Raw genomic sequence first — 15953 nt, forward strand, 5'->3', positions numbered from 1 at the left:
GACCCTGGTGCAGATTATTCAGTATGACCTCTAACCCTGCACATACTGTTCTTATGTGTTGTTTTGTTTGAATGCATGCAGGTGTCAGTGCGTGACCCTTCAATCCAATATGTTCCGAGCCCGTTATGCCAATAACGCTCCTCTGTGGGGGAGGGGAACAACATGGCCAGTTCATGTCATCAGGTCAAAGGATTTTAAAGGTGCCATATTCAACTATTTGTTAAGATAAGTCTCATCATGTTTAAAAAAAAAATGATGCTGGAATGTTGACAATTGAAATGTGCTTTTGTAGGGGAACATGCTATTTTGTGTGTTAATGCCAATGAGTTGTCTTGGTCCAAAGTATTTGTGTGGAAAAGAAGGAGAGCACAGCTTGTAAGTTGAACAGGCACAGACAGTAATGTGTTTATACAAGTATACATGTCCTTTCTTTGCATGTTAGCATTTCAGTCTGTGAGTTTATCAGAGTGCAGTTATCAATTAAGTTTTTTATTTTACTTGGGTCATCAATAATACTACTACTTTTCACTAAACAAACCACCACTACAACATGTTATTGACATCACAATAATAAATAGTTTAAAATGTATAAAAAAAAATCATATGACCTCTTTAACATATAATCAATATTTGGACATTTGTCCATGTTCTAATCGTGATGCATCAGAGAATTCATCATTTCCCACCTCTATTATCAACATTAGCATAGTGCTAACACATATTAACAGCAACATCATGCTAGGTAATCATATTCACTGTAAACAATAAACTGTAATAAAAAAAATCTATAGTTGGCTGGACTCAATGTTCCCTCTAATTTTTCATGTGTGTGAGCAAACGCACAAACTCCCTGAGCATTCAGTGGAGCACATGTGAGCGTCATCAGACGTGCACACTGTGGCCACACCAGCGTCACACCTGTCCCAAACCTGACATCATAACAATTGAAATGTTTTATTCAAATCATTTTCTGATATAAGTGATTTTGCCCCCTTACAATGACAATAACAAAAAAACATGTTTTTCCTGACCTATGTGCTAGTATTGTATGTCTGGCTGCGGGTCCTGCCTTTAAAAGAAATGTTACCCCTTTCAGAGATTACATTTAGTTCTTGTAACATCTTTTTATTAGCATTTATGAAATCTAGTGACAATATTTCATGAATAATATCCTTAGATTAACATTCTTAATAAAGGGCAGTAAAATAAGCACACATCTGATTGTGGAGTCAGAGTGTTACAACCTGGCATTTACACATTGTGTGGCGTTGGGGTTGTCCCACTTTTTTTGTGGCCATAAACGCAGCACTGGCTAAGTGCCATGAGTGCGTGTGTTGGTGCAGGTGAGTGAGCGAGCGAGCGGCTTCTGTTGATATGACGGATGACAAAGTTGGTTTAAGCCTGGTTTGTATGGCAGAAAATGACCAGTTCATGTTTTTGGTGTGGTTACAAACAGTTTTGCTCAATAAAGTGATTGATGGAATTCCTGTCCGTAAAGTGTCTCGACAGACGATAATTGAACTGTGTTGACAAAGATTGTTTTATTCATTGGGGCCACTCTTGTTGTCACCTGTCACTCACAGAGTTGCATTGCAAAATCATACAGAATAAATTGTAATATGTTTATTTTGTTTAAAGTTCAGATGGGATTTTTGATTTCTTGCGCGGCATTAATTTGCAGTGCGCTGAGGACGCGTGAGCGGTGCGCAATTGCGCAGGCGCGCACCTTAGAGGGAACGTTGGCTGGACTCCAGGCTTGCTAGTTCATTTTTTATTTTTTTTTACCAAGGTATCAAAGTGTTTCTTTGAAAAACATTTTGAGTTTGACAGCGACTAGGGACACAGGTCACTGACATTAGAGTGTTTGTGTTGTTGGATACATCCAGGATCTAGTCCTCCACACACAAACATGCTAGCAGACTGCTGCAAACCTGCAGCGGTTCTTCCTACTTTACATTCACTTTCCGTAGTTTGGGTCGGGTTCTCATGCAAAGTGTATTAGGGGCCAGCTGTGTTGGCCCGCACGCTTCACATGAGCCTGATTATGACTCAGTATTGCATTCCTCTTTTCTTCCCCCTGCCTGCCTCCTTCTCTGTCCTCAGGCCAGGCACCCACCCCTCGCCAAGCCCGTGGAACCGCTGTTGCTTTACCCCACATCTTACCCATGTTGCTCAATATTTGGAACCCAGCTGTGAAGAGTATATAAGTGGGAGGGAAGGAGTAAAACTCTGCATACAGTGATTGGCTAATGAGCTCTGTAGAATGTGAGCTGAATAGTGTGACAGGTAGCAGCTCCTAGATTTCAGCCTTGGGAAATTTGCATTTAAAATATTTGGCTTTGCGTCAAAATATCACCTCCCTCGTTATTTAATGAGTTATCAATAAAAATAGGATGTAAACAGAATTGAATGAATGTTCGCCTAAATCTACCCCAGGGTCAGCTGTAGCCAAATGACATTAAATAATACTTGTCTTTTAGTATTCCATTCTAATCTTGACAAGAACTATCAAATATGTCTGTATGGTTTAAAAAGAATAAATTGTCACTTAAAGCAACACTAAGTAACTTTTCAACCTTCTTCAAATATTTTCATAACTTTGAGGACTTCAAATGAGTTGAATGACACCTCTATCATGGCCCGAGGGGTCTGTATCACTTTCACTGGCACTAAGCAATTTTGAGGAGGGTGCCACAAAAAAAAGACAAATGTGCTGACTCGCTTTACGGCATAGGTCACTCCCCCATCCCCTTTCGTTAAAAAGACGGATGTCAAAGCAAACAAGAACGCCTACGTGCAATTACTGCCATCATGGCCGAAGCTCCAAAACAACCAAAGAAATGAGAAGTTTTGTCTAAGGAGACAAAACAAAAAAAGACAAAAGGAACTTACTCAGATTAAAGGACAGTTGGGATCAACATTGCCCCAAATTTCACTCGCTGGCGTGAGCTCAAAGACGAGGAGTTTCAGACCGATGCTGCCTCGGCTCTGTTTTTGTTGGACTAGTAAGTGACTTTCCGTGCTCAGAACAAAATGCTAATGCTAGCTGTTGGAAATTTGCGCGGTAGCAATAAATAGCCAGCAGCTTGATAGTTTCGCTACTAATTCTTCGAAAAAAAATCTCCCGCCAGTCTTTCTTTGCTTGGGACCTGCATCCATTCTTGGTAGTAGTGTCGTGTTTGTAGCACAATCCAAGATCATTTCTTGGTAGTGACATCAGCATAGCTATGAGAGACCTAATATTTGTGGCAACATTACATCATGTCAGTATGACGCTATATTCGCCAGTCATCATGGGAAAGGTGGTCTTCTCCTGGCAAAACACGACCGCTTCGGTCCACTGAAACTTCTTGAGTGGTGCTTTAATATTAATAAAACAGATTTTATGATTTTTAGTATGAAAAACAAAACCTATAATAAATAAGAGGTGAAATTATTTATTGATGGCATCAAAATGAGCTTGGTGTTTAAAATCAGATTTTTCGGAGTTATTGTTGATGAATAATTAACTAGGAAACAACATACTGAACTTGTCTGTAGCAAGATGATGAAATCCATTGGTATTTTGAGTAGTTTGTTGTTTTATTGATCGTTTTTGTATGTTGACATTATACTATATCCTCAATGAATGTATTGCAATATTATTTGGAATGCTACTTGTCATTCATATCTTTATTAAATCTTATTAAAGAGATTCTTGAGAATAATGAATTTTGTCCAGTAGACTCAGCTCATCTTTAAAAAAAAAAGACAGGGTTTTGATAATATTCAATGTTAACATATATTGTATATCTATTTTTATGTACATTTGTTCATTGACTTACCAACAGTTTGTAATTTTTTTCTACATATACTTCTGATGTACATACTCAACAAGACACTTTTATCTACTCGTCAACTAAGAAGTAAACACTGGAGTACAGAGGAGCCTCTCTTTGGAATAAACTGCCACCAGCTCTTCAATCTACAAATACATTTTATTCTTTTACAAAACGACTGAAGGCCAAGTTGGTCTGAAGTGAATTATGATGAGAATGTATATACGTTATGTTTTGGGGGAGGTGTCTTTACAAGACTTTAGGGTCTTCTCAACCTGTCCTGCATATGTTTTTGCTTAATGTTGTGTATTGTGTGTGCTAATAAAAATGAAGCTGCCGAGAATTGAACCCATGTCATGTGGCATAAAAGGAAATACACTACAAGAGAATAGTAATGTAGCATATTTTGTTCAAATGTTGTTATTCATACTGCTCATGGAGTGGTAAACGACATTCATACTGCTCATGGAGTGGTAAACGACTAGGATTAAGTTTGTTGTCAAATTTATTATACAATGTTATTCTTTTATTTAATTGGCATTTAACAAAAAACAACCATTTTTATTTTCTATCCAGATTCCAAACAGACCACAACTCTCAAAAGCCTACATTTTCAATGGATTTTCGGCAGTTTGTGTTGTCGAATCTCCTTTAAAATCTGAACCGCATCCCCGAAGTGGTGCCGTGGTATGGCGAGGCAGCGAGGCTCATTTCCGACTCCACCACCACATACGCCCCCTCCATTACTCCAAGCCTCCGCACATCACTAGATGAAGCACACCTGCAGGATATGATCTTGTGCGCTGTCCTACTACCTTCGTATGCTTTAAATTGTTCCACCTCTGAGGGAAGTGGTAGGTGCCACCCTCTAGACGTGCCAGTGCTGAGTTGAAGGACAGGGAGACCATCAGGAGCACCAAAACAAGCTTGCTAGTTAGCTAACCATCGAGCTAGCTTACTTGTTGCCGCCTTTGTTCACTCTGCGGGCCACAAAGTTAATGGCTCTCCACTTTGCTGCGGATGATTACAGTTGTATTCATTAGTAGCCAGCGAGGAGGTCTATTTTGGACCTGACGCATTGTAAACGGATGCCACAACATGGGATAAGCAAGTATAATACCTGAGGGTGTGGCCCTTTGCATGCATGTTATAGAATTTGACATAATAATAATATAGGTCAATGATCTACTAAAAATTGCAAAATGACATTACGACCTTGTTTGCCCACATGTGACCTGCATGGAATTGAACAGTGCAACTCCAACATTTTTGTGTCCGCCTCAGGCCTCTTTTATATGTGGCTATAACTCAGAAGTGCAGCATATGTCAACGCTACTGCATTCATCTGACCACAACCTCATGTAAAAGTGATCAGCGTCATAATTGTTTGCCAAAATAGATGGTTAGAAAATAGATAGTTGACGACAGAGCAGAAAATGTTTTAGTAACTCAAGTGAATGTTCCAACACTCACAAGTGAAGTACTTTCTTCTACGCGCAGTAAGTGGAATTGTGGACTTTGATTGCACAAAACTCTTGAAATAGCCACAAATGCTCCAGTACTGAGACCGACTGGACTTGACGCCATGTTTACTTCCAGAAAAACTGCAGTCGTCATGTCCGCATGCATGTGGGATTGCATTCACATTAGACATCATATTTTTTACCCCTAAAAAGATGGAATTTGACAAAGAAATGTGAAGGTAGCCTACATGTCAGGAAGACAGCCACAAGAGGGTTGGTAGATGAGAGTACATCTAAAGGTCAAATGTATCAATTTTCTTCTTTTTGTCCTGAAAGGGTGCTGACATGTTAAAGATCCCACACTGGGTTAATCCAGTAGGCTAGTCCAGCTAAGCAGGCCTTTCTTTTCAGTCTGTGCTCTGTCACTTCCTCCCCCTTCCTTCCTTCCTTCCTTCCTTCGCTCTTACCTCGCTTGTCTTCTCCTCGCCAGTCAGCCCCTCCCTCTCCTCTCTCTCTCGCTCTCTCTCTCTCTCTCTCTCTCTCTCTCTCTCTCTCTCCCCCGTGTCACTGGAGAGCGTCTCAGTGTGAAAATGCCATCCTGCTCTCCAGACTGTTGCCTCTTTCAGGCTGTGGAGGTAAGAGACTTTGCATGCCTTTCCTTCTTTTCCCGATGGCGTGAGCCAGCAGCGAGTGTGTGTGTGTGTGTGTGTGTGTGTGTGTGTGTGTGTGTGTGTGTGTGTGTGTGTGTTAAAGTGCAGCAATTGAGCCCCTCACTGCTTCCCATTTTCCTCGCCTGGCCATGTTTCACAAACTTTTCTCCAACAAAAGTCATGAAATCACTTTAATTGGAGGGGTGGCAGGCAGGCAGGCGGGCGGGTAGGAGGAGAGAAGGGAGTCTTTTGGCTTCAGAAGGGGCAGCGAGCGCTGTGACGTTTTTTTTTCCTTCTTCCCCTCGCTCTCCTAGCGTCGCTGTGATGGTGCTTCTGGTGTTGTGTGCCATTTCTAGGCCAGCGTGGCTGTCCTGCGTCTTCTCCGTTAGCTCTTTTTGTGTCGGTGCAGTTTTCAACAGTTGCTTTGTGTGAAGCGGGCAGTTTTCCAGCAGGAAGGTCTGCTCTGGGCGCAGGATGTGAAGTACGTAGGTGTGCGAGCGCGTGCACACGCAAACATGTAACGCCTTCTCTCTGCCACTCATATTTATTGCATGTGTTGTGTTTAGCGCTGCACGCGGCGAGTGTGGAGCAGCTGCTCAGTGCAGCAACACAACATTGCAGCCAGTTTGAACGTGGCTTTGGGCACTTGGCTGAACTGGTTCAAAATGGCGCAACAATGGGAGGTGCTTTGAAGCGTGCCCGCTTGCTGCTCCCAGCGGTGGCATATTTAAGGACAATCAAAATGTGCTCCAAGTGTGAATTTTCCTACTTTTTCCCCGCTCGGTGTCGGCGCGACAGCAAACACGTCGGCGTGCAATGTGCGCAAGCAAGTTTACATGAATATCCGGGGATGTACTTGTGAGGGAGTTTGGTTGAGCGGTGGACAAAAGGGCTGAACCCAGTGTGCGGGCGCCAGTTTCCGGGACTTTGCCTTGTTTTTGTTTTTTTTAAAGAAACTCCTGTTAAAGAGCGATGTGAACAGGACTGTAAAGGATGGACTTGGCAAAGCATGTGACGATGGAGGTAAATGAAGTATTCCTTACTTTTGGATTTCCTCAAAAGCGGCTTAGGGCCGCGTCGTCGCGCCGGCCTACTGTTGCGAGACTCCTTTGCAGCCAACGTGACCTTAGCCATGTGTCTTTTGCAGATTGTGAAGGTGTGGAGCGAGGATGGGGCCGGTAAAGTTGTGGAGATCCCGGCAGACATGACGGCCAGAGACGTGTGCCAGCTCCTGGTCTACAAGAGCCACTGTGTGGACGACAACGCCTGGACACTGGTGGAGCACCACCCCATCCTTGGCCTTGGTAAGCTAGTGCATCAGACATTCACAGCACAATGAGCTTATGAGTACATCTTACTTAGTTTTAATGTCATTTGAGCCATGACAAGAGCAAACACCGTGTAATGCACATGTGTGTGTGCCCCTTCTACACATCTCCAGGAGCTAGTCGCGCTAGCAGGATTAGGCCTCCTTCGCCTCCCGGCACGCACGCTTGTTCCCTCCCCCAATAACACGCTCCAAACATATCTAAAAAGGGCATTTACTTTTGCAGCGTACCCTTTTGAAGCTTTACTTAGCTCCTTTTTATGGCCCTGTCTTTGTCCACCGTGAGGCTTTCCCACTCCCACAGTTGTATTTTTAGAGTCAAAGGATGGCTTTGTGCTTTGCTGCCTCATCTGCGTTTGCTGGAGAAAAAAAAAGGGCACTGGAGAGATGGAATGTGAGGTGAGCCGACGGGAGAGGGAGGGGAAAAAAGAGGAACGGGAGGAAGGAGAGGCGGGGGTGTGCATGTGGAGAGGGCCTGGACTCAAGCGTCATACCACAGTCGCAAGGAACCAATCCTGGATCGCTGTCGGACGAGCCCCTAGCGCGGCCGGCCAATCACTCTTTACTTAACCGCCATTGGAAATTCCCCCCGCTTGTGCACACACACACACACGCACACACACGCACAAAGAGAGGTCAAACATTTCCGCCCATGCATTTCAGCCACGTTCTTTTTTAGCATGCAGCATTTTGAAAATAAGACTGCGGGTAGAAAGAAAAATGATGTTCAATTTCTGCTTGTGTACATGGTGTCAGTCTCAATTTCCTATTTGCTTCACATCGTATGTACACACACACACACACTCGTGTGTACCACAGTGATCACGTTAGGCCTGCATGAGCTCTTAATGTCTGCGGGCTTGCTGCACTTTGCTTATGGCTCCTCTGCTCTGGGCAATCAGCCTAAATAGATGACATCATCTTCCTGCAATGCCCACTCCGCCGCCACCCCTCGCTCATGCCTTCCTTCCTTCCCCCTCGCCATCTTTTGCCACTTCTTCCCTCCCCTCCACCTATGTTTTCCTCCGTGCCTCACAGTGCTTCTTTTCTTTTCACTACACTTAGTCTTTTTGCTCCTATTATATCATTGTGGAATGACAATATTGTGGTAGATGTGAGCGATCTTACTAGCGGTGTACACTATGTACCATGCTAGCTTTAACTTTCAACCACACATAAGTTTCAAATGACCAAGTCCAGGTGATATACCTCATCTTCACACACACACACACACACACACACATATACTGTATATATATACTGTGTGTGTGTATATAATAAATATATATATATATATATAAAATGTATTCCGATACTCTTCTGTACTTTTTGATACTTTTTTATAAATTAAGGGTGAAGTGAAGTGAATTACATTTATATAGCGCTTTTTCTCAAGTGACTCAAAGCGCTTTACATTGTGAAACCCAATATCTAAGTTACATTTAAACCAGTGTGGGTGGCACTGGGAGCAGGTGGGTAAAGTGTCTTGCCCAAGGACACAACGGCAGTGACTAGGATGGCGGAAGCGGGAATCGAACCTGCAACCCTCAAGTTGCTGGCACGGCCACTCTACCAACCGAGCTATACCGTGCTATAGGGGAGCACAAAAATGTCATTATTGGCTTTATTTGAACAAAAAATCTTAGGGTACATTAAACATATGTTTATTATTGCAAGTTTGTCCTTAAATAAAATAGTAAACATACTAGACAACTTGTCTTTTAGTAGTAAGTAAACAAACAAAGGCTCCTAATTAGTCTGACGACGTATGCGGTAACATATTGTATCATTTATATACCTATTATTGTGTCTACATTAATTAAGGACAAGCGGTAGAAAATGGATTATTAATCAACTTGTTCAGATGACTTATGATTCATTAGTATCGTGGTACTATACTAATACTGTACAACCCTAGCGCGTGTATGTGTATATATATATATATATATATATATATATATATATATATATATATATATATATATATTTAATTTCATTATAACTTATATATATTTATTAATTCAGACGTTTTCTGTTAACACGTTAAAGGTGTTTAATAAAAACAAAAGCATGTTTAGTACATGCATCGTGTTGTAATTGTATGCATGTTCGAAATAAACTGAAACCATAACATATAGATTCCTTTCTTCCATGAAGACAAGAATATAAGTTGGTGTGATTGTGATGACTTGCATTGATTGGAATTAGACAGTTGTGATGAGAACATCCACATTTACATATGGAGGAGAAAAAAAGTCCTCCTTTCTGTCCAATACCACATGAAAGTGTCCAGCTTCCATACTCCTTTTTATACACTTTACAAGAAACACATTGGCGGCAAACTGCATAGCGTGCTAGCTTGTGTGTGCTAGCTTTCTGAGACTTTTATTTTGTTAGCGCAGGGAGGATGGAGCAACGCTTTTATTGTAAAGACAGGAACTGTGCGGTCAGTCTTTAGAGTTTTGACGGCAGGTACGTCACGAGATTCTGTTGAAATAAAAAGTGTTTCTCGCCTTCCTGTCGGTCATTTTTGTCTTCACACTGAGCTAGCAGCCTGCAGCGTCATCTCACGAGATTCCCGGGTGCTGTGAATGTCAATCTAGTGACCAAAGTCACGTCATGGTGGACATTGATGATAGCCAGTCTTTAGGACAATTTTTTTAATGCCTGACTGGGGATGGAATGACACACCCTCCACAATCGACCACTAGCTCGCAATCGACGTAATGGGCACCCCTGCCTTAATGTAACTGATAGTGGTGCACCACCACAGCAAAATTGATGTCGTCACACCTTAAACATAAGGTTTTTTTTACCTAAAAACTAATGAAAGTAATATAATGTATTATAATCTCCGGAAGAAGTCGAAAGTCTGACGCTATTTTTAACTTTTATTGCCAATGTTACACTAACAACCGGCCAAATACCAACAATATTCCCCCTAATAATGCACCGAAAATGTATCCGGCGAAAAAGGACTTTGTTGGGATGACGTGAACATGATGTGCGCCATTGTCTGGAGCGTAGTCAGCATGTCTGCCATGTGGACGTAACTTTAATATATCCCAGATATCTCCGCAGACAGCCATCAACAAAATGTGCAAATATTAAGAGGACAGTGGGAGCTTTTAAGGAGAGAAAGACCAACTGGAACAGCAGCGCCAAGCAAGTGTGATGTCATGCTGGCTTTTTGTGGTGGACAGTCTATAATAACAGCAGAACAAGATGCTACATTTGTTGCTCGTCCTTTTAATTAAAAAAAGTCACAAAATCTTGAGACACTTGAAAAAATTGTCAAAGTACATTGTACAATAATCAGCAACAAATGTAAATATAGCAAAACGATATACCGTATTTTTCGGAGTATAAGTCACTCCGGAGTATAAGTTGCACCGGCCGAAAATGCATAATAAAGAAGGAAAAAAACATATATAAGTCGCACTGGAGTATTAGTCGCATTTTTTGGGGAAATGTATTTGATAAAAGCCAACAGCAAGAATAGACATTTGAAAGGCAATTTAAAATGTGTAAAGAATAGTGAACAACAGGCTGAATAAGTGTACGTTATATGAGGCATAAATAACCAACTGGTATGTTAACGTAACATATTATGGTAAGAGTCATTCAAATAACTATAACATAAAGAACATGCTATACGTTTACCAAACAATCTGTCACTCCTAATCGCTAAATCCCATGAAATCTTATACGTCTAGTCTCTTACGTGAATGACATCAATAATATTATTGGATATTTTACGCTAATGTGTTAATCATTTCACACATAAGTCGCTCCTGAGTATAAGTCGCACCCCCGGCCAAACTATGAAAAAGACTGCGACTTATAGTCCGGAAAATACGGTAATATAAAAATGATGTTTATTAATAACACAGATTTGTTGAAAGAAAATCCTATGATGTGATGGCCCTGCAGCCACAGGTATCTTGGCAATCAACTCACCAGCTTGTATGGCAGCTAAAGCCTTACTTCTCTTGTCATTGCCTGTGCATTTGTGTTTCCCAGCAGCCTGTTGTGTACCAAGGGCTTTGTTTGGATCTTCTGTGACTGCTTATTGTGCATTTGAGTGCCATATGTTTATTCTCTTCAGCACAGAGTCAAGCTGAGGATGCCATGTGAGTAATAGCTGCTAGCTAGCCAGAACCAGCATCCTCTGCAGTGTCTTGTCAGAGTTACACAGTTAAATAAAACAAGCAAACACAAAGACATCTCAGGATAATATGTCAATATCCTGACTTTCAGTTGTTTGTAGTCTATGAATATTAGACTGCTTGACTTCTGTTAACACTTGTATGGCAATTAAGAATGGTCAAATATTACTTGCCCAATAATGAGTTTGGATTGATCTAAATAGGAAATGAGAGGCAGCCAACTTCTCCAAAGTCATAAATCACAGTCAACACATTTTGGTTTAATGCTTTTGCTTTGAAAGTGATGCAAAGATAAGAGGGTGACTCACACTGTCCGTGTGTGTGTGTGTGTGTGTGTGTGTGTGTGTGTGTGTGTGTGTGTGTGTGTGTGTGTGTGTGTGTGTGTGTGTGTGTGTGTGTGTGTGTGTGTGTGTGTGTGTGTGTGTGTGTGCAGAGAGATGCCTGGAGGACCACGAGCTGGTGGTTCAGGTTCAAGCCTCCATGAGCAGCGACAGCAAATTCCTCTTCAGGAAGAACTATGCCAAATATGAATTCTTCAGGAACCCCCTGGTGAGTCGCTCGCATCCCCGTGTTGACCTTTCAGTGACTGCTTTGCTTTAGCACGCAGCCCTGCACACACACACTGTCCGGTTTCACCATCTTTCCTGCATGCTTCATTTAAGCTTGCATTTTAGGCTTGCTGCCACAAATAACTTGCATTAATCTTCCAGAGCAGGACAGTTAAGTTCATTATAAAATAATCTCTCTTGGTATCAACATAGTCAATATTTGTCTTATGAGCTGATGGTCCCAGGAAAAGATGCTTTATTTAAATGATAAAAGAGGGTTTTAATCTTGAACTTCAGCCCTCTGTCCTTTTTATAAACCGTAATAATGAGCATTCATTTCAGAAAGTGCAGGTTCATTTGTCTTATTACCAGTTCTTTTTTTCACACACAATTTAATTAATTGAATTTTTTGCTTTTGAATTTTGTGAACTGAATTTTTTTTTTCATCAAATTATGCTGACTATTTGATTGGATAAAATTGTGTGGGCAATATGTTTGTTAAAATACAGTACAGTGTTTTAACATTCAGACTACAAAGCAGCCAATGAGGTGTCAAGTTAGCAATCATGTGAATGTGTGTTGACCTTTGAAGCAAGGAATTTGTGTGCACTGATTTTTATTTTTATTTTGCACTGAAGTTTTATACAATGATTTTTTTATAAGCTGAATTTGTAAACACATGCATTTTCCTCACAACGTTTTATTCAATAATATTGTCAGCATAATTTGATGTAAAAAACAAACAAAAAAAACAATATTAAAACAACTCAGTGACATAATTTCAGTTTTTGGTAATAAAGGCACAGCAAGCTAGCTAATTATGGTGGACAACACGGTGAGCAGTGAAACTGTGCAGAACGCTCATATTGCAGGCTCTCATGCCCAATCGTATGCACTGTATTTTTCGGAGTATAAGTCGCACCTGCCGAAAATGCATAATAAAGAAGAAAAAAAAACATATATAAGTCGCACTGGAGTATAAGTCGCATTTTTTGAGGAAATGTATTTGATAAAAGCCAACAGCAAGAATAGACATTTGAAAGGCAATTTAAAATGTCTAAAGAATAGTGAACAACAGGCTGAATAAGTGTACGTTATATGAGGCATAAATAACCAACTGGTATGTTAACGTAACATATTATGGTAAGAGTCATTCAAATAACTATAACATATAGAACATGCTATACGTTTACCAAACAATCTGTCACTCCTAATCGCTAAATCCCATGAAATCTTATACGTCTAGTCTCTTACATGAATGAGATCAATAATATTATTTGATATTTTACGCTAATGTGTTAATCATTTCACACATAAGTCGCACCCCCGGCCAAACTATGAAAAAAACTGCGACTTATAGTCCGAAAAATACGGTAGTCCTTCACAACACCAATGAAATAGGCCACTTCTGTGTGTGTCCATTAAGCGAGGCACAAAACATGACGGAACTAAACATCGCCCTGATTGGTGTTGCTGTCAGTCCTGGCACATTTATGACAATTTTAAGACCAACCAAAGTCAACATTTATCATTTCACTTAGGAGATTAAAGAAGAGTAAGAATTGTTGCTCCATCTGCCTCGACCTAAGTCCTATATTTTCAACAATGCTGCTTTGTCCAACATTTACTTTCACTTCTGTCCGTTTTGGTGAAGGATTGTGACCTTTGTCACATTTCCATGACGTATAGGTCGGCTAAACGTGACCTGAACCTTCAGACTGGAGTCTCATCCGATGCATGTCTGATTTATATCCACAAATTAAAGAGGGATTTGAAATCAACTCACATTTACATGAACATGTCACACAAGGACAACATCATGGGAATTGTCCTGCAGTGTGAACATATCTAGGACTGCTTTGTAGCCAAACATGTGATATAAAGACCATCTTTAATGATGGCACACCCTCTGTGAATAATTACTAAGAAAAATGTCTTTTGGAGCGGACTTGGGGTGTAACCATTGATGTTATTATCGGTTAGTGTTGCTGTTTTAAATGAAAATGATTGTAAAATGGTGATTGATATTTGCCCCTTGATAAACTCTCACTTACTTCCTAGCTAGCTTAAATGCTAACTTACAGTACAGTCCAAAAGTCTGGACACACCTTCTCCTCATTCAATCTTTATTTTCATGACTATTTACATTGTAGATTGTCACATCAAAACTATGAATGAACACATGTGGAGTTATGTACTTAACAAAAAAATAACTGAAAACATGTTTTATATTCTACTTCCTTCAAAATAGCCACCCTTTGCTCTGATTACTGCTTTATTATTATTATTATTATTATTAGCCTTTATTTAACCAGGTAAAATCCCATTGAGATCAAAGATCTCTTTTCCAAGGGAGACCTGGCCAAGAGGGCAGCAGCAAGGTTACATTAAAAACAGTAAACAAATACATAAAACATCACATTTACGACATTAAAACTTGCTCACATAACACATGTGCATACAGACAAGGTAGACTGCAGTCCTTGTCTGTATGCACACTCTTGGCATTCTCTCCATGAGCTTCAACCACACCCGTGTTGTGAAAATCATTTCAGGTGACTACGTCTTTAAAGCTCATTTAGAGAATGCCATGAGTGTGCGAAAAAGTAATCAGAACAAAGGGTGGCTAGTTTGAAGAAACTAGAATATAAACCACATTTTCAGTTATGTCACCTTTTTTTGTTAAGTACATAACTCCACATGTGTTCATTCATAGTTTTGATGTGACAATCTACAATGTAAATAGTCATGAAAATAAAGATTGAATGAGGAGGTGTGTACTGTAGATCCAAGCAACATTGTATTGAGGAGAAGGTGTGTACTGTAGATCCAAGTAACATTGTATTGAGGAAAAGGTGTGTACTGTAGATCCAAGCAACATTGTATTGAGGAGAAGGTGTGTACTGTAGATCCAAGCAACATTGTATTGAGGAGAAGGTGTGTACTGTAGATCCAAGCAACATTGTATTGAGGAGAAGGTGTGTACTGTAAGTAACATTGTATTGAGGAGAAGGTGTGTACTGTAGATCCAAGCAACATTGTATTGAGGAGAAGGTGTGTACTGTAAGTAACATTGTATTGAGGAGAAGGTGTGTACTGTAGATCCAAGCAACATTGTATTGAGGAGAAGGTGTGTACTGTAGATCCAAGCAACATTGTATTGAGGAGAAGGTGTGTACTATAGATCCAAGCAACATTGTATTGAGGAGAAGGTGTGTACTGTAGATCCAAGCAACATTGTATTGAGGAGAAGGTGTGTACTGTAAGTAACATTGTATTGAGGAGAAGGTGTGTACTGTAGATCCAAGCAACATTGTATTGAGGAGAAGGTGTGTACTGTAGATCCAAGCAACATTGTATTGAGGAGAAGGTGTGTACTGTAGATCCAAGTAACATTGTATTGAGGAGAAGGTGTGTACTATAGATCCAAGTAACATTGTATTGAGGAGAAGGTGTGTACTATAGATCCAAGTAACATTGTATTGAGGAGAAGGTGTGTACTATAGATCCAAGCAACATTGTATTGAGGAGAAGGTGTGTACTGTAGATCCAAGCAACATTGTATTGAGGAGAAGGTGTGTACTGTAAGTAACATTGTATTGAGGAGAAGGTGTGTACTGTAGATCCAAGCAACATTGTATTGAGGAGAAGGTGTGTACTATAGATCCAAGCAACATTGTATTGAGGAGAAGGTGTGTACTGTAGATCCAAGCAACATTGTATTGAGGAGAAGGTGTGTACTGTAAGTAACATTGTATTGAGGAGAAGGTGTGTACTGTAGATCCAAGCAACATTGTATTGAGGAGAAGGTGTGTACTGTAGATCCAAGCAACATTGTATTGAGGAGAAGGTGTGTACTATAGATCCAAGCAACATTGTATTGAGGAGAAGGTGTGTACTGTAGATCCAAGCAACATTGTATTGAGGAGAAGGTGTGTACTGTAAGTAACATTGTATTGAGGAGAAGGTGTGTACTGT

The 15953-nt window shown here is 40.5% G+C and overlaps 1 protein-coding gene and 1 long non-coding RNA gene across 8 annotated transcripts in view; both read left to right on the top strand.

The window, feature by feature from the left end:
- The window catches only part of LOC133659429 (uncharacterized), a 236094-nt gene that overhangs the window by 79302 nt on the left and 140839 nt on the right, over positions 1 to 15953 (top strand). The window lies entirely within an intron of this gene.
- The window catches only part of LOC133658813 (large ribosomal subunit protein eL14-like), a 120318-nt gene that overhangs the window by 38723 nt on the left and 65642 nt on the right, over positions 1 to 15953 (top strand). For 2 of the 6 annotated variants that reach the window (XM_062061232.1, XM_062061237.1), the window contains 2 exons: positions 7079 to 7235; positions 11861 to 11976. In XM_062061232.1, the coding sequence (XP_061917216.1) occupies positions 7079 to 7235; positions 11861 to 11976 (273 nt within the window). Of the gene's footprint in view, positions 1 to 81; positions 201 to 292; positions 376 to 5856; positions 5917 to 6933; positions 6955 to 7078; positions 7236 to 11860; positions 11977 to 15953 lie in introns of those variants that run through there. The other 4 variants (XM_062061233.1, XM_062061234.1, XM_062061235.1 and 1 more) reach the window with 4 other exon arrangements.

This window comes from Entelurus aequoreus, linkage group LG10 (assembly GCF_033978785.1).
Source record: "Entelurus aequoreus isolate RoL-2023_Sb linkage group LG10, RoL_Eaeq_v1.1, whole genome shotgun sequence".
Classification (NCBI taxonomy): Eukaryota; Metazoa; Chordata; class Actinopteri; order Syngnathiformes; family Syngnathidae; genus Entelurus; species Entelurus aequoreus.